This window comes from Durio zibethinus, chromosome 6, assembly GCF_047325235.1.
Source record: "Durio zibethinus cultivar Kanyao isolate XHJ-2024 chromosome 6, ASM4732523v1, whole genome shotgun sequence".
NCBI classification, from domain to species: domain Eukaryota; kingdom Viridiplantae; phylum Streptophyta; class Magnoliopsida; order Malvales; family Malvaceae; genus Durio; species Durio zibethinus.
In genome coordinates, this window is record NC_143167.1 from 11,335,034 (window position 1) to 11,361,126 (window position 26,093).

General features: G+C 27.7%; 1 protein-coding gene across 2 annotated transcripts; it reads right to left on the reverse strand.

The window, feature by feature from the left end:
* Positions 1-2,903: 2,903 nt before the first annotated feature.
* Positions 2,904-8,092, reverse strand: LIP2 (lipoyltransferase 2). 2 transcript variants are annotated; one of them, XR_016342833.1, is made up of 4 exons: positions 7,843-8,092; positions 6,184-6,890; positions 5,979-6,074; positions 2,904-3,403 (listed from the first exon to the last, which is right to left on the reverse strand). XR_016342833.1 is itself a non-coding variant. In XM_089762127.1 (2 exons), the coding sequence occupies exon 2, from the start codon at positions 6,885-6,887 to the stop codon at positions 6,180-6,182; it is 708 nt and encodes a 235-aa protein (XP_089618253.1). In that variant the 5' UTR covers positions 6,888-6,890; positions 7,843-8,092; the 3' UTR covers positions 6,090-6,179. The 2 variants fall into 2 exon arrangements, 1 of the variants encoding a protein (XP_089618253.1); XM_089762127.1 differs by lacking the exons at positions 2,904-3,403; positions 5,979-6,074 and having other exon boundaries at positions 6,090-6,890.
* Positions 8,093-26,093: the final 18,001 nt, after the last annotated feature.

Consider the following 26,093-nt stretch of genomic DNA (forward strand, 5'->3'; position numbering starts at 1 on the left):
AAGTTTATAATTAGGATCTATAGGGGTATTTGTAGGTTTACATGTGAGCTTCCCAGTTTCTTTCAAAAGATCCATCACATATTTCTGTTGAAAGATGAAAATATCATGCCGTGAGTGAGCTACTTCAATTCTTAGGAAGTATTTCAATCTCCCTAGCTCTTTTATCTCAAATTCTCTAACCAAATACTGTTTTAGAGATTCTCCCTCTTTTTCATCATCTCTGGTTATAATTATATCATCAACATACACTAAAAGAACTGTAACTTTCCCTGAATCCGAGTGCTTGATAAATAGAGTGTGATCTTCTTGACTTTACTTATATCCCATTGCTAGCATCACTTTGGCAAATCTCCCAAACCAAGCCCTAGGAGACTGTTTAAGGTCATATAAAGCCTTTTTCAGCATGCATACTTTGTTTGCTTTAGATGACCTCCAAATCCCAATGGAACCTGCATATATATTTCTTCTTCTAAATCACCATGTAGAAAAGTATTCTTTACATCAAATTATTGAAGCTATCAATTGTAATTTGTAGCAAGAATAACAAAATCCTAACTGTATTGATCTTGGCAACTGGAGCAAAAGTTTTTAGATAATCCATTCCATAAGTTTAAGTCTAGCCCTTAGCCACCAACCTGGCCTTATACCTTTCAATACCATCTGTCTTATATTTTAAATGAAAACCTATTTGCACCCAATTGGATTTTTTTTGTTAGGCAACTCTACCAATTCCCATTCTTATTTTTCTCTAAGACTTCTATTTCTATTTTCATGGCTTGCGTCCATTTCTCACTGGATAATGCCTCAGATAAAGTAGTTGGAATAGAAATAGTGTTTAGGCTCACAAGGAAATTTTTGTGAAATGGTGAAAAATTTTCAAATGACACAAAATTAGAGATTGGGTATAATGGATGCTTAGTACATTCTCTAGTGCCTTTCCTAATGGCAATAGGTAGATCATAATTACTAGTTATAGTTTTAGGAGATTCATGTTCATTTTGAGAAATAGAGTCAGAGATTGTAGTTATCTCATTTTCAGAGTTAGGCTCAAGTTCTTGAACTTGCACCAGTTTAAGAGCTGAAACTTTGTCCTGAGTACACTTGTAATTCTTTCATAGAATTAAGACCAATATTATCCTTTGTTACATCTTCTATATTTGGAATGGGTTCAAACTCAAATTTAATGTTTAACTTGAACTTAGAAGAAACAGGTTTAGAGTCAGAAGAATTAATGGATGAAAATGTTAGGGAGGAAACAACAGGTTTAGGCTCAGAAAAATTAATGGGTGAAAATATTAAAGACGAGGATAAGTTAAGAAAAGTCAAGAAAAGAAGTCTTTATCCTTATCTTCCATGAATGAAGTCTCCCCCTGAAGATAAGGTTGAGTAAAAAAAGATTTACTTTCTTCAAAAGAGATATTTGTAGACACATAGAATTTTTTGGTCGGAGGATGATAGCACTTATACTATTTTTGAGTTGATAAATACCCCACACAAATATGCTTAACTACTCTAGGATTCAACTGCCCCTATTATGACTATGAACATGAACAAATGATGTACAATCAAATATCCTAGGTGTGAGGTTGTTTGTGCTATTGAAGTTGGAATAGAATTGTGAGAGTAGTTCCATAAGAGTTTTAAATCCCAAAACCTTTGATCGGATAAGTAAGAACTGCACAACACTGTTTAGCTGCAGTCTACATCATCAAACTTCCAATCTATAAAATCTGCTAATAATTTGTCCAAAAACAAATAGTAAATATTTGAAATTATGTTATTATCAGCAGTAGACTTCTAGTTCCTTTCCTAATGACTAATTTCTTCAGATCTAGATGAAAGTACTTTGCTGTATGCATTCTTCTTTTTCAAAGTTTAATTTATGATGATACTATGGTCTCATTATATTCAAAACTTTATCATTCTACGATATGAGAGTTTTTTCTTCAGTTCTGTGATTATTTATCAGATTAACACCTTCAATCCAGAGATGCAATTGTTCAATTAAATGAAACTACTATATTGTAAATTTTGACTTTATAACTAGTTAAATCAAATCTAGTATATTTTGATGGCATAAGTTTCTAATAAACTATGTGGTTATACTTGAATTATAATTTCCCATGATCAATTCAAGAATAACTTCAGTTATATCAGACTGCGCCCACAGTTCACTCAGCATAATTTTATGCAAAGAATGGGCAGGAATAGATAGAGATCCTATGCAGCCTAGCCCTTTTTCTTTAATGTAGAAAGAAACACTATGTTTCCCTTGGCGCCTAAGCAGGGCAAACAGATCAACTCTTACGCAAGACATCTCCATTCCATCAAAAGTTAAGATGCAAAAGCTATAAATCTGATCGATCATAAAGCAATAAGCGCTTTGCATCAAGTAATGACAGAAAGCTAACCAATGGAAGTTTGGAACAGGAAGAAGCAATAAATCATAGCTGAGAGGATATTAATAAACTAGATGAGGAACATGAACACGGGGGAAGAGGACAATAACTTGGAAAGACATTCTTGTGTGCGCGCGCGTGTGTGAGAAAGAGGGGGAGAGAGAGAGAGAGAGAGAGTCCACATAGCTTTAGGCTGTAAAAGGTTCTACTCTCTACTTCTCCACCTAAAAGGATTTCTAGCAGCATTATTATTATTTGGGAGCTAACATGTTTAGTTGTCTTTACATGATCTGTCTCATGGATCATGTTACCTAGAAAAATAAACAAAAGAATATGGTAAACCAATCTTGTTTTGTTCGTCACATAAAGCCACATGAAAAGAAACTACAAAGACCAAGAGAAAAGATGGTTCAAATAAGAATTTGCATTTTCTGCAGGAAGTGTCACTGCAAAAACAAGTTAAATAATTCAGACCAAAATGGCAATGGAAAAAAAAAAAAAAAAAAAAGAAAACAAAGTATTCATTAGCATAAATATCACCAACAAGATACTGGTGATCTTCTGAAACAAACTATACCATTTCAGATGTTTTCTTACGGGGTCAGGATTCTGTAAATACATTTTAATCTCATCCCTAAATCTACTGCAAAACAAGACTTGCAGAAAAAAAAATAATAATGAATAATTTGTGGATACAATGCAAGAAAAAAAAAAAAAGAGATCCAATTTTCCTACCTATCCAACAGTAAAAGTAAGAAAACTGCAAAAATGTTGAAAGAGAATTGAGACTTGATTTCTCTTTCTTCCTCAAATCTCTAGACAAACATTGGATTTACTTGTTTTGGGTGGGATTTGAAGCACTCGGTGGTGCTTTTCTTAGACTTGTCCCCACGGCTTTCTTTGGATCTTTAATGGCTCCACTCAACTTGTTCAGATTTGCAGAAATAGAAGCAAAAGAACCTAACATTCTCCTTGGTTGGTTTCTAACTCTTGGATGAGTGATTCTGCAACAGTGGAGGGGCAGTGGAGAACAGATGAGTAAATGGAAATGTACTAAGGCAAGGACAACAAACAAAGCTTTATGAATGAATTTCATAGTGTTATTCAGTTGGAGAAGAAATGTAATAGAGATGACTTTGGAGCTAAGACATTCAGAAATATCTTCAGGAAAGATGACAGTGCATGTCTTACATTAATACAAGTGCAATATATATATATATGTGTGTGTGTGTGTAACTAGACAATTACTACTGTCCTAAAAATAACACTGTTTGGAAGATGAATATTCCTATTCTGACTAGGTATCATGTGTTCAGACTAAATTCAATATCATATTTAACTTGTCTGGTTTCTAAAGATAGATCTAAACTATTTCCAATCAGGTTTTAAAATAACTGGAGCAAAGATACTCATAAGCGCAACTTATTAGCAACCCGGTCTTAACCAAACATCAGATTAGATTAGAGTAAATTAATGACCGCAAAGTAGGCCAGTAAGTCCATATAATAATATCAAAGTGCATGTTGGGACTTCCAGTCATAATGGGGTTTAGAATTTTATAGAAGCATAAATTTGACTGACCTCAGTCCCAATAACATCTTCTTGATTAGATACATTCTTATTCATTTTCTTTGCTCTTTAATGGGTTGGAACTAGGAAGTAGCTGATCATGTGATGCTGAATTGAGTAGTATATTTCTCTGACTTCTCTGCAATCCTTAAATATTAGATAACATGTCTCATGTGACCACTCACATGAGACCAAATCAGTAGCATCATTTGTCTGTCCTACCTTGCTTATTAAATTAGTAATCAGTTTTGTATCTCTGTTAAGTGTAACAGAAACAGCTAAAGTTAGCTGGGTAATCCTGCTTTCTTAAAAAAAAAAAAAAAAATCACCCATCATATCATAGGAAAGTGCCTTCCAATTGTGATCTTTTCTAATTTGACTTGGGTTCTAATAGGGTCTTCTGTTGATCCTTGCTATGTTTTTGCACATAAACATAATCTTTTTCCTTAATTAAGTTTAGCAGGCTCGCAGCTGTGATTAAGCAGTGATGCACTTATTTTAATCTAAAATTTTCTTCATTTCTATTTGTATTCCTCAGATTCAAGAACTAATTGAACATAGAACATGGGTTTCAACTTGGTGACATAATAAAGGAAGTCTATGGCTGCCAGACACTATTAACAAATATAAAAGCATGTTGAAAAGATCTTTATTTCTATATTTGTCAGGTTTCCCCCAATATATGCATATATATGATGTCGCATCTGTGATTAGTCAGCTGTCAAATTCAATGGACAGGAGGGAAGTCTACATGTATATATTGCTCTCCCATCTTCTTAGGAATTGTCATGGGGATAAAATTGGAAAACTATTTATATAAAATCTGGTCAAAGGACTCCTGAGAGTTGTATTTGAAAGGAATATATATATATATATATATATATATATCTATGAAAAGCACATTTGAATAGACTAAATGAGTTTTTGTGCAGCCAAGAACCATAGCCATTTTGTTAGAACCAGATTATACGTCACTGCATAGGCTTCCAAGTTAACCACCCCTTTATTGACACTGTTGTACTAGGTCAAATGGGGTTCAAACGGTACCAAAACTACCTGAGCAGTTTTTCGTATGGGGTTAAGATTTTCGAGGTTGAAACAACCTGCATCAAGAAGTAATAAATAAAAAAGAGTTACTTTTACTCAACAACCCTGATATGGTTCCTAGAAATTATCACTTTTCATCCATTTTTGAGGTTTTTAACTGCCCCATAGTGCAACCATTTGTATATAAGGATTGGTTCAATTTTTATTTGGTTTTTTTTTTATTCATATAGAAAGAAAGAAAAATAAATTGTAGTTTTTTATTCTTCAATGGAAGAATGATAATAAACCGCATATCGTCAAAACCCAAACTGAATTCCAATATTCAGATTGGAACAGTCACCTATTCTTAAGATATATATTACCTAAAATCATTGTTTTATAATTAACCAATCACAAATTAAAATTATGAGAAATCCATTAAAATTTTATATAAAACCCACAACTTATAAGTGATGACTCTTACATGATTCTTTATTATGATTGAACAATTATAATATTATAATAAAAACAATTGAAGATGAAATACTTTCCCCTTGTTAAATGTTATAAAGTTTTATTATTTTTTAGTAACTGTTTTGGTCTATCTACACAAATTTAATAAGAAAATAGTGTTTTAATTTTATACTAAAAGTTAAATAAGCATTCAAATTAATAAAAATTTTGATTAGGCTCGGTTTGGATTTTTAAATTTCTCTGAGTCAAAATAGAAAAATAAACAAAATATATTCCATAACAACCTGAACTGAAATGGAACTGATAACACCAAAAACATTCAAAGTGATCCAAACCCGAATACTATGGCTGGATTTGGATTTTCGGTTATCCTTCCGTTGGCCAAAAGATAAAACATGGGTAATGCTCCAAAGCTCAGGAAAAGTAAATTCACCCTTTAAGCAGACCTATCCATCCATTTATGAAAATAAAAAGTTTGAGGTATCCTAAAGCATGTCACCCACTTTATACCTGGATTGGATGACAGTTTAGACATCATTCAACTTTGCCAATATCTTCTAGCTGTCCAGAGTCCAACATCAATGAGGATCTCTAAATTGGATTCACCTTTCAGTCACAGAATAAAATCAGAAAGTTTAATTAATTTTCTTCCATGAATGAATTAATCAAAGGTTACATAGTCAAATCATTTCACGTAATGTTAGATACAACTCACTCTATTTCTTCATTATCAGACAATATCAAAGGATTCTCCTTCCATGTGATAGTACTATAACCAAAAAGTCTTGCAAAACAAGAAATTAATTGCTCATGAATGATTTCTTCAGCAGGAAGCTCAGTAACAGTCTCCCTTCTCAAAGACGTAACTTCTTTATTTGCAATCCCACAAGGCACAATATGTTTAAAGTATTTCAAATCCGGATCAATGTTGAATGCCAGCCCATGCGAGGTTATTCCATATGATATCCGGACACCAATTGCACCAATCTTTCTATCTTCAACCCAAACCCCCGTCTCACCCTTTTGGCCAGAACAAGCTTTCACACCATACAAAGATGCAAGTTCAATCATAGTTGACTCAAGTTTCTCCACATAATTCCTAGCACCAAGCCCAATTTCACGGAGAGCAATAACAGGATATAAGATGGCTTGACGGGGACCATGAAACGTAATGTCTCCTCCCCTTTGTGTATAATGAAGCTCAGCTCCTATATTTTTCAATTCAGACATAGGTATTAACAAATTGTGATCAGTTTGCCGTTTTCCAACTGTATATGTTGGTGGATGCTGCAGGGACAGGACAGTATCTGGAATCTTACAAATTTTTCTATCAGAGACCAGCTTCTCTTGCAGCTTAAGTGCATCCAAGTAGTTGACAACACCCATTTTCCACACCTCAAGTTTACGTGGACCTCTCATTCTCTGTAGAATACGGCATCATTAATCACATGTCCTTGATTTGTTATTTCAACGATTGTTATGACATCAACTATCCAGTACAGAATAAGAAGCTACTACGACTCCCAGCATCTGATCCCAAATGGGATTGCAAAGCCAATTCTTGACATGACACATTTAGGTATTGTTAATTTGTAAAAAAGCTTAACGTTCCAAAGTTTTAGGCAATTAGAAAACAACATGAGCATTGAAATGATCATAGTCAAGATAAAAGTTTACAAACTTTGCCTTTTGCGACCACAACTATATAGTGGTTTGGTAATACCCGGGGGAGGGGAAAGAGAGGAAAAATAAAAATATGAGTAAAAAAACGAAACCAATCGTCAAAATTTGAATAAAATTTCTTAATGCTCTACTTTCTTAAAGAAGTAAAGTTGAAGGCTAATTGAATAGAGTTACCTGAAGTTGCACATTAAATTTGTGACCTCAGTTACTATCATGTAAAAGTGGAAGGTGTTTGAACAGCATAGAAAATTACCACAAGAAAAAAGAGAGTAATAAGCTTAACATTGCAACCGTAAAACATTGCCTATGAAGTGAGAATAGCAAGAACCATGGGCAATTTAGGAGGTTGGGAAAGAAACAGTCAAAGAAAAAAAGATCTTGCAATTTCATTAGCAAAGAAACAGTACCGTTCAAAAGAAACAAAATATTATCCCCAGAAATTTAGGTTCCCTTTTGCATCACAACTCATAGAAGCATTTTCTCATACACTTGGATACAAGTTCGTGGAACACTGGGTGTGGGTACTGAAAATTGGAGGCAATTTATGTTGCAATTGGAGTGTATCATAATAATACATATTCTCCTTTGTAGTATTTGCCAAGACCAAAATTTTCATATCGAATCCTAGTCCATACCATACATGAAGAATAAAAAGGAAGAAATCAAATGAGAAGAAGTGAAAAAACCTTACCTACTCGTTAGATTCGCAAAACCCAGGCAGTAGTCGAAACTTGCTCTGTAATTTAAATTTTTAGTTGATATATATATATATATATATTATCGAGAATGGGTGCTGTTCTGTGTTCAATTAAGGATACCAGAGATGGGAATCAATACGTATATGTAAAGCAATCCCATGCTGATTTCGATTGCAATTTTCGAACAGATCACGTCCGGAATTAATAATGACTTGTGGAGTAGTTATGGAAACAAAAGTGGTAGATGATATTAATTGTTTTAGGGTTGTTATTTGCGCCCCAAATTTTTTTAATACATTCTAAAAATTTAATTTTTAAAAAAATTATTTAAATATTTATTAATTAATTATTTTTTTATTTTTCACATTTTATTTTTCACATTTATTTCTAAAAACCTTAAAATTTTTAAAGTTTGTAAATATTTTTTTATATATATTTTTGAAAATCTTTAAAAATTTTTAAAAATCTATTTATGAAAGCTTTGAATCGCATTCAAATATTTTAATGTGAAATCTTATAAAATTAAATGTAAAATCAAAGAAAAAAATAAAAAAATAAAATATTTATTTTTTATTTTACAATTTTTAAATTTCAAATAGGTGAAATTTTCTTTTTTTGAATTTGGCTTGAATGGGAATTAAAATCTTTTAAGTTTTCAATTGAAAAAAAGAAGAGATAAAGCATTTAGGTTTTTAGTAAATTTGTGTTTTGAGTTTAAGATGTGTTAAGTAAAAAATTAGATAATAATAATGGGGTGTAAAAAGAGAAAGTTGAGGTGCAACCACTCTTAATTTCTAGGGAATTATAAATGCACCACTATTTTTGTTTTATATGCTTTCACTTTTTTTTTCAAAATTTTTATAAATAAAATTACGTAAATATGCTTAAAAATTTTTAGATATTTATTATTTTCGAGAAATAATAACATTTCTCATAATGCATTTAAAAAAATTATAACACTTATCAAAAATGTATTTTCAAAAAATTATAATACTTTTCAAAAAAACATTTTCAAAAACTCATAATATTTTTTAAAAATAAATTTTTGAAAAAGTGAAATTTCATAAAAAATTAAAAATAAAAATTTTATTGAAATTATTTATAAATTAATGTAATAAAAACTTATAATTAAAAAATTATAAATTTTAAAATTAATAAAAAATTAATACTTTTACAAGAAGACAACTGGATTTACAGATTGAGTTGTCAAGTTGAGACAATAAAAATTGATGTTTTCGAATCTTTACAATAATTTTACTTTTTTATTTTATTTTTCACGTAAAAAACATGTCTAAAACTTTCAAGTGGTACGCTTTTCTCAGACTCTGAAAAAGCATTTCAAGCACAAGCTTTATCGTTTTCAAAAATCTATTTTCAAGAATATAATATAAATTTTATAAATTTATTTTTGAAAATATTAAATAATTTTTCGAAATTTATTTTTAAAGATTATTATATTTTTTTGAAAATGAATTTTCGAAAACATAAAAAAAATAGACTCATCTAGTTTTAGAAAAAAATTATTTTGTATCTTGCATAGTGGATATCTACATCATTAAGCTAATTAGGTACCCTTAAATCTTAATGAAAATAATAAACCACCTAGTTATTGAAAATGCAAGCAAGTTATTAGGGGAATTGGTCGGCGAGAGCATAAATATTGAGTTAAACTAGGAGCTTGGTTTTAGGAAAAAATCATTATTATCATGTTCTCGACCACATACAAATTTGAGAATCAATAGAAAAAATGTTAAAAAAATTAGACTAACTTGAGGTTATTAAAAAATGATACAAAAAAAGTTAATTTATAAAAAATTATATTTGTTATTTTATCTTTAATTTATTAAAATCTCATAAGATATTATTTTTTTAAGATAAAAATAATAAAAATAAATTTTTTATTAATTTTAAAATTTATGATTTTTTAATAATAACTTTTTTATTATACTTATTTATAAATAATTTTAACAAAATTCTCTTTTTCTAATTTTCATAAAATTTCACTTTTACCATTTTTAAAAATGTATTTATGAAAAATATTATAATTTCTTGAAAATGCATTTTCTAAAAGTATTATGATTTTTTGGAAGAATATTTTAATAATTTCATTTAAAAAATTAAAAAAATGGTGACGTGTATAGGATAAAAATGGTGGTGCAATTAGAATTCCTTTCTATATTAGCAATATTTTTTTTTTAATTCAATTGAAAAGAAAGTGTTGACAATTCGTAAGGCTATAACTGCATCCATGGTCACTCACCTTCCCACTCTTTTAGACTGAAAGTTCGGGTTACACTTTATAACTGAAAATGGGCTTTGTCCTAGTGCAAACTTTATTTCCTGTGATCTATATAGCAGCTCAAGCATTTCAAAGGTTTAATCATGTTTCTTGAGCCCAAAAACCAAAATCAACTATGTTTCGAGACAATGGGATGTGGCAACAAGCTTTATCTACAACAAAATAGAATCTAAAAGGAAGATTGGCAAGCTAGCATGAAAGCAATAAAACTGACAATGGAACCTTTCAGGATTTAGTTACAATATCTTTCGTACTTCATACAGCAAAAAAAAATTTTTATATTTTTCTTAGCTCTTACACTTCTGCCAATCATTCCTTCTCATTAAAAATAAATAAATATTGAACCTGTTTTTTTAAAAAAAAATCACAATCTAAAAATAGTTTTGTGATCAAAATTTTTGGAGATTAAATTTTGATGACAAACATAATAATTTTAATTGACCAAAAAAAAAAGTAATTTAAGCAGGATAAATTGTCTTGATCATTACCCAATTTCCAACCAAATATGCTCTCTATTATTCTATCCTGCTTAGATGAAAAAATTTTCTTTCCTTACAAATCTAGAACATTTACTTTTGCCCATTGGTCAACATCCACATTTCACATTTATTTTGGTTTTTTTAATGTTGATAAAATATTTATGTTAAAATTTTATTCTTTTTACAAGATTTAATGTGATTTATAGTATGCTTAATGCCTTTGAGTAAAATAATATTAGAATTTGTGCATATCAAATCATATTATACATATTTTTTAAGAGTTTTAGTTTTCACTTTTCATTCTAAAATTCTTAAAAATTAATATTTTAACATATTTAATTACTCTAAAACAAATTAATGATGGTGTGACTAGTGATACTCTAATAAAGTATAGCATATAGCGTATCAAATAAAAATCTTATTTTTTATGTTATTTTAGTTTTCGCTTTTGATTTATTTTATTTTATATTATTTGTCCAATTTCCTTTTTCCAAGTTGCTATATTACTTCTTTCGACATATTTGTACAGGGAGCATTTCACTTATAGTAATATAAATAACCAATCATAATTTAAAATTATGTAAGATTTATCAAAAATTTATATGTAATTTAAATTTATATTTGTACTAGGTTGAAGAAGGAGCATTTCACCTACAATGATAGTAGTATAAATAACCAATCGTAATTTAAAATTATGTAAGATATATTAAAATTTTATATGTAATTCAAATTTATAAGCGATAAATTCTTATATAATTTTTTATTATAGTGAGACAAATGTTGGATAGTAGTAAAACAATTTTAGGTAAAATGTTTCAACCATATTCAAAATTTATTAGTATTATTGTTGTGGAGGATGTGTCTATCAATAAATGATCAATGAAATCATCTTTTGTATTCCAAAAAAATAAAAAAAAAAAAATTATAACTATTGTTTACTTTTGATCATTTTTGCTATTTATCTATTAATTTTATTAGCACAAAAAATCCACTCAACGCGTAATGCGAGCAGTTAAATTATACAAATTAAAAATAATATGTTTTCCAATGCATTGGAAATTAACATATTAAGTCAAGTGTCAGCTACCACATTTAATGAAAAAATATTACCATAAGTAGAGAATTAACTAGACTTAAAGAGCGCTCTTATAAAAGTTTTATTAGTACTCATCAGTCATCACAAGCATTTAAGATCTATTTATTGCAGTAACTTCTAGAAAATGTATCTATTTATTGTAAACATAAATGTAACACTGCATATGCTAAACCAGATTCAGGGTTGCAGCCCTTGTATGAATTTAAAATTATCCCATGTGAAACAATTTGGAAAACTCAATAGTTAAGTTTTTTAATTTAAACTTTTTTGTATATTATGATTTTTAACTAATATAAAAAAATAAATATTAAAATATTAAAAAATATTTAATTCTATTTAAATAAATTTTTATATTTTTATTGTATCCAAATAAATTTTTATATTTTTATTTGTACCAGTATAAACCCTTACTTTAAATAAAAAATTAATTTATATCAAAAACTTATTTATGTACAAATTAAAGATTAAATATTTATTTGAATACAAATTAAGGTTTAGGAGTTTATTTGGATATAAATTAAAAATAAAAAATAAAAAATTTATTTTGGTGGAATAAAAATATAAACACTTATTCAAATAAAGTGATAAAATTTAAAAAGCTTATTTAAATAATTTGTGTGAAAATAATAAAAGAGTAACGAGACACTTCTCTCTTGTTTCATAATTCTCGGTTCAAAATCCATAAAATGTTTCGGCTTTAACTCCCCAAAAGTCTAAAGTTTTTAAGATTAGAAGCAAAGTTGATTGAAAATTATGCAATGAAAACATGCTACTGCTATATCTACCATACATGTATTTTATTATGTAGAGTCTTTTCTAATTGACCATGGTCTTCTTAAAAAGACTTTTAAGACATTATCGGGCATTTTTTTATTTGTTTTTAATGTTCTGATTTTTGTATAATATAAATTTATTTGTATTATATGTAGGTTTAGACTATTATTAATTAATGTTTTTATTTTTTTACTTTAGGTTACATAAATCTAATTATTTATAAAAATAGTTATTCATTAATTTATGGTATTTGTAAACTCAGCTAATTATGAATAATTATATTTCATATTTTGGTATCATTTAAAATTTTGAATTTAAATTTATTTATACTATTTGAATAATATAAATAATCATGAACCAAATCCAAATTTTATGAATCTAGTCATGAATTTATGGTATCCATCAATCCAATTATTTATGAATGAATGTACTTAATGTTTAATGTAATTTAAGTTTAACATATCTATTGAATAGTATAAATATTCATAAATCTAACCAAGATTATTATATTTCAATTTAATTTTTTAAGTTTCAATACCACTACAAGAATATATAATTTTAGTGAGGGTTATAACTCTTATTAAAAGTTCATATAATCAAGGATGGATCTAGGATTTATACTCAGTGGCAGCAAAAATATATATAATACCAAATATATATATAAGTTAATTAAAATGCATAAAAAAACTATTTTTACATAAAAATAACATATTACAATTGCTCTCTATGACTTTTCATATTTTGAAAGTATTGTAAAATCTTTTTATTATAAATATTACAAAATATATATTTCTTTATATATGTGACCAAACAATCATTCATTCAAGAATCTCCCATTCGGTTGTGCAAACGATTCTTCACAATCTTCATAGCAAAAAAACCTCTTTCAACTGGTATAATAGAAATTGGTAATCTCAAAGCTAATTTCACAAGTAAGCATACCAACGGATGCACAAAATGTTTCTTTATCTCAACAAGTTTCATGGAAATGTCACTAGTACTTTTCAAACTTATAAATTCATCATGAGATCTTAAATCAACAATGTAAGTTTCAAGTTGATTGTCAAGAACTAGTAGCTCCACATTAGAAAATTCAGCTGGATAAAATTGAGCAAAACCAATCAACTTTCCTTCATCAAAAGTTGCAAAAGAATCACAAGGACTTAAAGAAGCCACACAAAGAAATAACTTTATATTCATTTCATTTAAACAATTGTTGAGCTGTTAAAGTTGCATATCAATTACTGTATAAAATAATTCAACTTGATAATAATGTAAATTTGTCATTGTTAGAGCATTGCGTTGAGGTTTTCCACGAGTTACAAATATATCATTCATATTTGGGATGCTAATATTGTTTTTTTCACAAAATAAAGAAATTTTTTTATGCAAAGATTCCCATCTATCATATTTCATCATTTGTAGTCAATGTTACGTTACTCTTACTAATGCCATTGCATTCAAAATATCTTGATCTTACCTTTGTAATGCCAAGGACAATTCATTTGTGATCCCTAAGATATTTTTCTTCAAATGCAAGTTGAAAGTAAAGTCAAAAGATTGAGTCAAATCTAATAAGGCAAAAGCTTCACCTCTTTGCTCTGAGCTATTCTTATCATTCATAATAACTTTAAGCACATCAATGATGAAACTAAACATAAGGATCAAATTTATCAAAATCCCATAATGTGAACCCCATCGTGTATCCCCAGCTTGTTAAAGACTTGTTTCTTAGTTTAAATCCCTTCTCGTAGAAAGTTCACTGACTCGTAATGCCGTAACAACTTTATCAAGTTGTTTTTCTCGAAGAACATCTCTTCATTTACATGAAGCCCCAACAATATTCACCACATTTGTCACAATATTGAAAAGTAATGCAATTTGAATATGATTCTTTGCCATGGCTACAAGTGTCAATTGAAGTTGATAAGCAAAATAAAATATAATAAACAGATGGATTATCTTTCATGATCAAAGTTTTTAATTCATTGAATTCACCTTGCATATTACTTGCTTCATCATAACATTGTCCACAAATCCTTGACATATTCAAATTATGCTTAGAGAATAATGCTTCAATAACTACTTTAAGTGACAAAGCAGTTGTATCATTGATATGCATTAAACTAAAAAATGTTCAATAACATGCCCTTTAGAATCCATATAATGCAAAGCAATAGCAGTTTATTCTTTGATTTAAACATCACTAGATTTATCAAGTAAAATGAAAAATAATCCATTTCCAGAACTTCTATGATAGAATTGGTAGTCTTAATTGCTGCAACATGTACAAGATCTTTTTGAATATCATGTGCTATCACTTTTGAATTTTTCAGTGCATTCTCCAAGACAACATTATTAATGGTTTCATTATGATTGGCAAGAAATCTAAGAAGCTCAAGAAAATTTCCTTAATTATGAGAATTCTTAGTTTCATCTCTACTATGAAATGCCAAACTTTGACATAAAAAAAAAAGTGAATATAATCAAGTATCATAGTTAAATGAACTCGATAATCTTTTCGTGCTTGATCGGATTATTTTGCAAAAGCAAATTGAATATGTTGCTTTTGATTTAGCAAATCTTGACAACACTTTCAAGCTTTGTTATGATCACTATTAGGACCTCCAACATGAATATCAAATCTTTCTTCCTTTTTCCAATTTGTGAATCCATTTGAAAAAAAAACAATCACCATCTGCTTGCTCTCCAATATCTATTCTATAAAGATAACAACATAAACAAAAAGCAGAATCCTTTTCTATACTATGTTCCAACCAATTAGCATAATCTTTGAACCACGTAGGAATAAAATGACATAATGCCTTTCCAATTTTTCTTTGAAAAAAAAATATGTTTATAAGGTTTACATGGACATTTTGCAAATAAGCTCTTCAAACCTTGTCTCTATCATTAGTATTATAGTCCATTTTTTTTCGTAACCCAAGATCCAAAGAAAGAGCATATAAGTTTAATTTAACATGAACTTACTTTGTATAATATTGTATACTGCTAGTATTGATTCTAGATAATTTTTCAAAAATTGATTTCTTTTTAATAAGATATTTCTCAATAACTAATTACCATAACATATAGATTTATAAATCTATAGCTAGACTTAACAAATGGAGTCACCACCAATATTTTTTAACTAAGTGTGATTGGCCACCTAATGAATCTATCATTTTAAGGAGCTTCTAAGTTGACTAAAGGTCCCTAAAAGAATCGATTTTGATCTACTAATTAGAACAAGATTCGAGAGTTCAGTTACATATGGAGAATGTTATAACACTCCCACATGCCCATCCAAAAGATGATACCATTTTATTTTAAATTATCCTAAGGTCTTGATTCTAATGGTCTTAAATTTAATGTTTAAATATTGAAAATAATTCTTAAAATTTTACGTCAATTTGGTAAATTCTTGAAAATATTTTTTCACCTCAAGAGTATTCAAAAATCTCATTTGTTTTCTTGAAGAGGCTTCGTCGTCGAAAAAATATTTAATCATTTTTTTATTTTATTTTTTATTGGAAATATATCTAATTATTCCACCATTTGGGTCAAATTAGAAATATCTTCTCTTTTTAATTTCTAAATTTTTCATCATTTGGGTCTATTTAGAAAGTTTTTATTTCTCTTTGGAAAGAAAATAATATGACAAATATTTTCTTAAAAATTCATTTAGATTCTTCTACCATTTGGGATAAATTTAAAGAAATTTCTCACTTAGAGATTTCTTAAGAAATTTTCCATTTGAAAATTCTAAAATTCTCATCTTTAGATAATTGTCAAATATTTTCAACCAAAATTTTTTATTTGGAAAACAATACAATTACTTTTATTGAAATTTCATCTAAATTATTTTACCATTTGAGATAAATTTAGAGAAATTTTTCGCCTAGAGATTTTTTAAGAAATTTACTATTTGAAATTTCTAAAAAGCTCATCTTTGGGTAATTTGTATTTAATTCCAAAATTTTTATTAATATTTTTATTTTTTTGGTTTTTTTTATTATTAAAAATAAATATTAATTATTATTATTGAAAATTTTTCTAAATTATTCCGCCATTTGAGAAAAATTTATAAAAAAATTTCTCACCTAGGAATTTTATAGAAATTTACTAGTTAAAATTTCTAAAAATTCTATCATTGGATGATTATTGTTTATTTTATAAAAAATATATTTTATTCTATTTTATAATTTTTTTATTTTTCTTAAAATTTAATCATGTAAAAAAAACTTATAAAATAAATATAATAAATAAATAAAATATAAAAAATACCAAAAATCAAATCGATTTAGCGACAAAAACGACTTGACTGGAGATACAAAAAGCGACTTTGAGATGCTCCTTAAGAGACTTGGCTAAGGGCCTTGAATAGAATGCAAGTGATGGAAAGGGTTGCACTTAGGTCAAGTCACCAACTAGGAAAACATGCGAATCCTGTGGGTCGATTAAAACCAAAATGACGTCGTCTCAGAAAGGGTATAAAAAGCAAAAATTCTCTTTTTCCCTTAGAATTCCTCTGCTCCCTCTCTCTTTTCTTCATTTTTCTTTCTTTCTCTTTCTCTAGAATCTCCAAGAACACTAGTTGAATCTTTATCAGATTTTGAGATTTTTGCCAGTATCTAGGTTGGTTTATCAAAATTTGGCCTAAAGTTCATCAATTTTTTAAAATCTATCATCGAAAATTGGGAAACATGTTGAAAACTGAAAATCCCACCGAAAAGTCGTTGAAAAATTCAATTGGAGTATGGAAATTTTCTAGAAAATTTCCAAAAAATAAAACTTATTTTTCCCTAAAAATTCCCCTAAAATTTTTTACACTTTTCGACTGCTTTTATGTGTGCTTTTTTACTAATCTTTTTGTATTTTTTTTATCTCTGATCTGTGCCCTTTTTATTTTTGATCAGTGTATATTTATAGGGAGTAATCAGAAGAGTTTCTGATTAACCATGACTCCCTTTTTGATAGGATTTTTGTATTATCACAAAACATAGAATTTATCCCATAGAGATTAAAACCATCTATAATTCTACCAACCCCATTCACGACAGAATCTTCATTATTTTTTTTATTTTTTTTTTAACTCTTTTTTTATATTATCTTATTATTATCTTAATAGAAAAGATAAATCAAATAAAAAAATGAAAAATCAAAGATAAACAAGGAAACCAATAAATGAATAATCAACCAAAATAATAATAATAATAATAATAATAATAATAAAATTAAAATAAATAAATATTAATAATTGGGCTCATAGTTTGGACTTTATTGAGCCAAGCTCAATTGGTTCGAGCTTGGACTCAATAGGCCTCTTTATGCATTGCCTGTGCAACAGAAATTGCGTAAAGATATAGACATCCTTCATAGCCAGATAATCAATTCGACACGCTCATTTTCGCTTTTTCTCTTTATTTTTTTAAATCAGACACTTAAACTTGTTGAATAATATAAGAACTCTTATAGGCAAAGGCTCACAAACTTTGAAAAATAAATAAAGCTCATCTAAGCAAAGGCTTAATAACTTTGAAAAATAAAATAAAGCTCTTCTAAGCTCCTATAAGCAGAGGCTTAATAACTTTGAAAAATAAATAAAACTTTTCTAAATAAAGGCTCAACAACTTTTGAAAAATAAATAAGGCTTCTCGACAATCATGTCCAAAAGAGTAATGGATCGTGTCTGAAGAAATTTTAGGAGATTATGCCCAGAGATCTTACAAATTGTTTCTAATTTTGAGAAATATCCTTTGAAAAATTTTGAAAAATGTGAGCCAGCAAATAAGGCTTATATGAGAAAACATAACCAGTTGGAGTGCTTACTTGATCAAACTACCATGGCTACTTACAAAGATAAGGACATAATAAAAAAAGTTGAAAAATGAAAGACAATAGTGCCACTAGTGGGAGCACATGGTCAAGAATTACTAGGTTTCCTTAATGAAGTGCAAGGCCAGTATCGACAAATTATGGATTATTTTTCATAATAACTTTTAACTTTTCATGGATGTATTATTGGATTTGGTTAGAAATAACTTTCATTTCAGTAAAAATTTTCTTTGTTAATAATTGTTATGTGGTAAATCCTTATTGCATTCATGCATTTATACATAAACATTTCTCCAAAGTGCATGATAATAAGTCATCCTAATTCTTAAAAATTATGAAAAATCAAGATTCAAGGATAGCTTAATCTTTAAACAATCTAATACGCCACAACACTCGATATCAAGGATTATGGAAGAAGAAAACACTTTTCACTTCTAAAAGCTAGAAAAAACACAAGAAGAACTAAAAGGGCAATTAGAAACTATTACTGAGTTACTAAAAAACATGAACAAAGAAACGAAAATGGTTGAAGAGGTGGTGATACAAAATGAGATTGATCTATTATATCCCCTTGGTTTTAGCACATATTCAGCACATGCATCTCAAAGTGCCTAGCACCAAATGCCACTCACTACAAACTATCCCTATGTACAAACTGACATGTCGACAATTGTTGCTCCTGCTTCCATTACCCCTATTCTTAACATCGAGATATCTGATCCTACATAAGTTTCAAATCTTGATAATCCAAAGAAGCAAGAAAAGTTGAAGATTGGCCCTATTGAAATGAAAAAAAAGCTCTAAAATTCAAAAGATGGATATTATTAAAGAAAGGCTTAGAGCTATCGAAGGGACAGATTTTTATGTGCGAGTGGATGTTGCTGGAATTTGTCTAGTCCCTGATATGGTGATTCCGCCAAAGTTTAAAGTGTTTGAGTTTGAAAAATATGATAGGACAAAATGACTTATTACACATGTTACGATGTATTGTTGCAAAATGGTTACATACGCTTATAATGAAAAGTTGTTCATCCATGTTTTCCAAAATACTCTTACTGGTTTAGCTGCTAGATAGTATGTACAACTTGCTATGTCCCTTAAAAAATCTATTTTGATCAAAATGAATACTTGAATTAAAGAATCATGAATTGAACTAAGGTAAACTTGCAATCAGATTGTTTGAGATTTTGCTCAAAATGTCATTGGTGAATCAAGGGGAAATGAGATAAGAAGATAGATAAGGAAAAGATATGTAAGGAAAAAAGAGAAGAAAAAAAAAACTCAAAGTGAAAACCCATAAAAGGCAATTTGAGTCAAAATAGGGCATTAAAGTTGAAAACATGAAAATGTAACCTAGATGTAAGGATGGAATAGCATCATGAAAATCTCAACACATAAGGGCAAATTTGGTTTAATAAAACTTGTCATGATCAAGAACATTAATGTAATGGGTTTTGATAAAAGAATTTTGGATTGTTTGTTCAGGATTATTAAAACATTCATTATTAGGATATTTGACACCCATTCAATTGTTGATTGACCATTGTCCTTTTGTTTTTTGGATATTTGATACCCATTCAATTATTGATTGATTATTGTCTTTTGTTTTCAAATTCATGTCTTTCAATAAATATCCCTTTAACCTTTCACATTGTCTTATTTATCTCCATTTTGATTACGAAAATACATTATTGCATTATATTTGTTGTGATACAGTAATAATGATAAGTAAATGAAAAAATGCATAAAAGATCTCCATATTGCTTTAGAAAAGAGAATGGAATAGTAAGGGCAATAAGAAGGCCTGAAAGAATGTCAATTCCCAGTAATTCAGAATAAAATTATTGAGATACCTACTTGTATTTGAATGATAAAGTAAATGAGATTACTTGATAGTGCATGATATCCCATGTGGATTATGTTTAATAACCCATGTTGATAAGAAATCTTTGAATTTGGATGATAAAATGAATGAGATTACTTGATAGGACATGATAGCTTATGTTGAAAACCACAAGTGTTGAAAAGTTAAAAAAAGTAAGAAGATAAATTAAGAGCTTTGAGAACCTTCTAATTTACCACAATTCAAAAGATAAATGAATTGCATGGCATGCATTGCATTTTTTCACATGCATTACATTCATACATCAAACTGAAAATATTGCATTCATTCCATACATCATGCATGTTTAAAAAAAAAACTAAAAAACTAAAAATCATGAAATTGAAGTGAATCTTAAAAATTATTTTCATTCTTTACTTGCATTCATTGCAAACATTTGGAAAGTAGAAAGGAAAACAAATTTTGAAGTGTTTTTGAAGAGACATCAGAAAGTAATCAATAATGGTTCAAATAAGATGTAGAGACTCAATTTAAGGTAAGATTTTTTAAAGTTTCAATACCTTTATCAAAGAGAAGCTTTTTCGAAGATAAAAATGATCTATAAGACCTTAAGGCATGATCTTGAAAATCAAATATCTCATTCTATTTTTTTCAAAGTTCTAAAACCTCGTTGTGGGGGATCATTTTATTTTTTCAAAAGTTTCAAAGTCTCAGTTGTGGGGAAACATTTTATTTTTCCAAAGTTTCAAAACCTCAAATACGGGAGAGTATTTTATTTTTCAAAAGTTTCAAAGCCTTAGTTTTGAAGGAGCATTTTATTTTTCCAAATTTTCAAAGTCTCAATTGTGGAGAAGCATTTTATTTTTTCCAAAGTTGAAGCATTGATGAATGAGTATTTTATTTTCCAAAGTTGAAGTCTCAGTAGAAAAGTACTTTATTTAAAAAATAAAAATAAAACTGAAACGTAGGTGGAGGAGTATTTTATTTTTAGAAAGTTTTCAAGCCTCGATTGTGAAGTAGCTTTTGTAATTTTGTTTTTATAGTTTTTTTGAACATGAACAAAATGGATATCTTTTGTTTTTGTACAATTTCTATTTCATAGAAAATGCACAAATAAGGGTAGCTGTGAACAATCTATTTTGTCCAAGGATTTTCTTAAAATCATTGGGTTTCTAATATTGGGCCCTAAGTCAAAAGTTTTGACCTGAGAATTAAAAGCTCGAAAATCTTAATTTTAAATTTGATTTTAGTTTTAATTTGATTTTATTTTATTAGTCAAAGTAAAGAAAAAGTCAAAAAAAAAAAAAGAAAAAGAAAAAACATGTGATTTGTCTTAGCAGATTACTTTTGGATCTGATTGTGCTAGTATCAATCTCAGATTTGATAATTCATTGTTTAATCAATTATGGAAAGCTTGGGGCTTAATTCATGCAAAAAAGAGAAAAATTAAACAAAATTAAATCATGGAGATTTTCCTAGATCTAATGGAATTAAAGTTTTTTGAATTGAATTGAGATTAGATCCCTATAAAAAGATAGTGAATCAAGAGGGATGCCTCACAACAATTGACTTCAAGATCAAACAAAAGTCATTGAAAAGAGAAAAATTTTGGGCAAAGTTTTGAATCAACAAGAAAGAAGTAATTAAGCAAAAAAATTTACAAGAAGATTCAATTGAAATTTTTGGAAAGAAGATTAAAATTTATAATAGTAAGCATTAATTTTTGAAAAGTGAAAAAGTGTTAGAACCTGTGTTCCATTAAAGTAATGTTTGCTTTCTTTTCTTTTTTTTTTGGTGATTTTTGCATAATTTTTATAATATTTAATTACTTACTCTTATTTTTATATTTATTACATGCTATTTATTTTTACATGAATTTACATGACTAATATTTATTTACATGATTACCTAATATATTTATGTGTGCAATTGCATGTTATTAATATATTTATTTCCATGATTAATATATTTATTTGTGTGATTTATTAATATATTTACATGATTATTAATATATTTATTTGTATAATTATATTTAATTTGATTGCATGATTATTAATATATTTATTTGTATGATTATATTTTATTGCATGATTATTAATGTATTTAATTGCATGATTATTAGTATATTTATTTGCATATTTATTTGCATGATAATACATTTAATTGCATAATTAGTAATATATTTGCAAGGTATTTTATTTTTATTGCATGGTTATATTTAGTTGCATAATTACTAATATATTTGCATGGTATTTTATATTATTGCATGATTATATTTGCATGAATGGTTATTAATTTATTTACATGATTATTATTATTATTATTGCATGATAATTAATATATTTGCATGACATTCTTGCATGAATATTTTAGTATGATCTAGGCATAATATTATTACATAATATTTGATATAATTTATAATATATTTGCATGATAATTTTTGCATAGCATGATTTAATATTTATTACATGATTGCATGATTACTTAATATTTTAATAGAAATTTTGTATCATTATATTGTGTAAATAAATAAAAATATTGAAATTGATTAATTTGTATGATAAAAATCATCTTTAATAAAATTTAAATAAAATAATATATAATTAATTTGGAATCAATTTTAAATGTAAATGGATGTTAAAACTTTTTTTTACATATAATCGATTTTCGAATCTTAATTTTAATTATGTAGATCAAAACTTATTTTTTTTAAAAATTTTTAATTTACACTTAAAATAATATTAAAAATAATAAATTTATATAAATAATCAATCATATCTACATAAAAAAAATTAATATTGATTTCATAATTTTTTATATTTAATAGGTAAATTTTCTCATAATGACGATGAGTAAAGTGGCAGATCTGATTCTAGTCTGGCACCATCCCATCATCACATTCACTGGGGAATATAATCACCCACTCAGAAAAATAGAAGATGATTTGGAATGATAAAAGACAGATATTATTTGGAAAAAGGTCAGCTGTTCTTTTTGTTCTTTCCTAGTTTTCTCTGTTCGTACAACATAAGGCAAGGCCCAGTCAATTATCACGCAATTACTCAAAAACTTTTTTTTATGGCAAATGAAAAAGAAATACTATTATTAAAAAAAAAACTGTAACTATACGTAATAAAAACTTTTAACTTATTAAAGTAAATAAATAAATAAACACTAAGGAGTAGCAGTAGTAATTTTGCATTATTCACCTAAGACTTTCTCTTCACATTCCTTCCTCAATTTTGATTAGGAAGCTTTGCTAAGTTTCCGCAAAAACAAATAGATTTTTTTATCATTCAAATTAAAAGAGTAAAATGTTGAATTTAAGATAATAATCGAATCTAAACCGATGTAAACAGTAAGTTCAAGAAAGAATTAACATATTCCTTTCATTGAGAAAAAGAATTAAAGAAATTATGATATGAATGATTTGAAAAAGAAAAAGTCTGAAACTAAAATGGTTTCATTTTTCCTTTCATTATCTCGAGAAACGAAGAAAAAAAAAAAAGAGAAAAAGATGAGAAACGAACAAAGTAAAGCAAAGAACTATCGTCGACTCACATTATGCTAAAAACATATGATCAATTAAAATTGCACTTTCATGAGTTTTCCCAGCAACCAAACAGGAAAATTACTTGGCCCTAACTGCAACCAAAAGGGCAGTAAATAATCGATTGGATTGAACAAAAACGAAAAAAAGACAAGCTACTCAAGAAAACCGTACAATGTCTATCACACTAAAGAAAAATAAACTCGATTGTCGCTAAAACTACTCAATAGGAAATTAAATTAAGAAAACCATAAACATTGTTAAAAGAACGAGAGAATTTTTATAAAATGAAAGAAATAAAGAAAATAGTTTAGGTTCAAACCTGTTATTTTCCCACAAATATCAGGGATTTGTATTTTTCTTTTACAATTTTAAGAAAAGAAAATGATTGCAAAATGAAATAAAGAACATGGACCTGGTTGAAACTTTTCTCGATTTCTTGAGACATGGCGTTAAGATAAGTGGAGCTTCGAGGTTTTGAAGAATACTACTTTTTCTGCATTTTTATGTTAAGATCTTAAACGAAATTGGAATTTGACAGAGAGGAATTTGAATTTAATCCAAACAAAGAGTGAAAGTACAAAGGAAAATCTCCTTCTTTAATAAATGGAAATAGATGTTTCAACCTTTTTTACTGATAGTATAATAAAGCAATCGAAGAAGGAAGAATAAAAAGCACCTGGAGCTGGAATTTGAAAATGGAAGTGGAATCAAATCACTTCGAATCAGACTGAAGAAAGAGCACAAGAAAAACTGAGCATTTGGTTTTCGTTTGAATTGATACAGAGGAAAGAAAAAAACAACGTGAGGATCATTAAAACAATGAATTTTTAGGGTCCACTAGTAAAATAATAAATTGAATGTGGGGTTAATGAAATGAATTGAAAAATAATGGGAAGATAAATTTAATGAATTTAACGTGGGTCGTTCATAACCCTTATTAAAAGTATACAAGTTTCACTCTCAGCTTTCTTTTTTTTTTTTTTTTTTTTTTACTTGACTAATTAATTTAGTAAGATTAATTTAAGAGGATTAAAATTGGATCCTCACAATAACATACAATTAACGAAAGTCAAGAATAACCCTCACACATTAAAGATATTAAGTATTATCTATCATGTTTTAAATTGATAAATTTATTTTCACATTTCTCCCTTAATATTCAAAATGAAAATTTACATTAATAAAACATATCGATGAGGGTCAACTTTAGATCCTCACCAGAAATTAAGTCAATAAATGTTAGACGTGAGCCTTATAGCATAATGATTGTCTAGCTCACAGCATAATGACATTTAATGAGGGTCAAGATTCACATTTCACTACAAATTTCTTTCAATGAAGGTTAATAGCGGCCTTCACTAGATAAAAGCTTTTAGTGAAGGTTAACAGACAATCCTCGTTAAAGTCCTCACTAAGGCACACTTTCCTTGCAGTGTATATTGTAAAAGTTATTGGTTTTGAATCATTATAATTTTTTTTTTATTCTTAGTTTATCCATCGTAGGCACTTGCTATAACTCAATCAAGTTTTTAATATCGTTACTAGGAAAACTGAAAAAAGGTGAATCAAGTACTAAAATTATCTCACCTTTAATTATATTCAGAAAATCTAAAAGTATATGAAATAACTAAATTCATTACTTAATTAATCAAAATAGAAAATTAACTTAGGCAAGAATTAAATTAAATAAGCTAATAATCTAAAACTGAAATTTAACATACAAGAATAGTAAACAGCAACTTAACTAAGTCAATATAGCAATTAAAGATGGCAATTTAAGCATGTACTAACAATTAAACATGTAACAAATAAAATTGAATCTAAAACACAACCAAATTAATAATTTAATATACTAGAATTTAAATTGAAATTCAAACCTAATGGATGAATTAAAAAACAATCTAAAACTGAATTAAACATGCAAAGAATAAAAAGTAACCAAAATTGAATTAAAAAACTTAAATTAACATGAACCAAAACTTAAACCAAATTATAGGAACTTATTAAAGTTCAAGAATAATAAATTAAACCTAATCTATCATGCACGAAACATAAACAAAACAAATAAACTTAAATACCACTTATCAGAATTAACTTATAATTAATTAAACTTAAAACATGCAAAAACATCAAACTCTGATCTTAGTAGCTTAAACTTAAACTTATGCAACTGAATTTAACTCAAATTAAACTAGAAAGCAACTAAAAAACTTAAATTGCATGAACAGAACTTTAATTCAATCAAATTGGCAGTGTCGTAACGGTTTTAAGAATCGCTAAACGAATTTAAAAAACAAAAGAAAGAGTCACCATAATCTTTTTTGGCTAGCTGTGATTGGTCACCTATTAAAACTTACCTCTT

Bases quoted from the DNA above. Each gene is read 5' to 3' on its own strand.
- LIP2 (XM_089762127.1), bottom strand. From the start codon at position 6,887: ATGAGAGGTCCACGTAAACTTGAGGTGTGGAAAATGGGTGTTGTCAAC.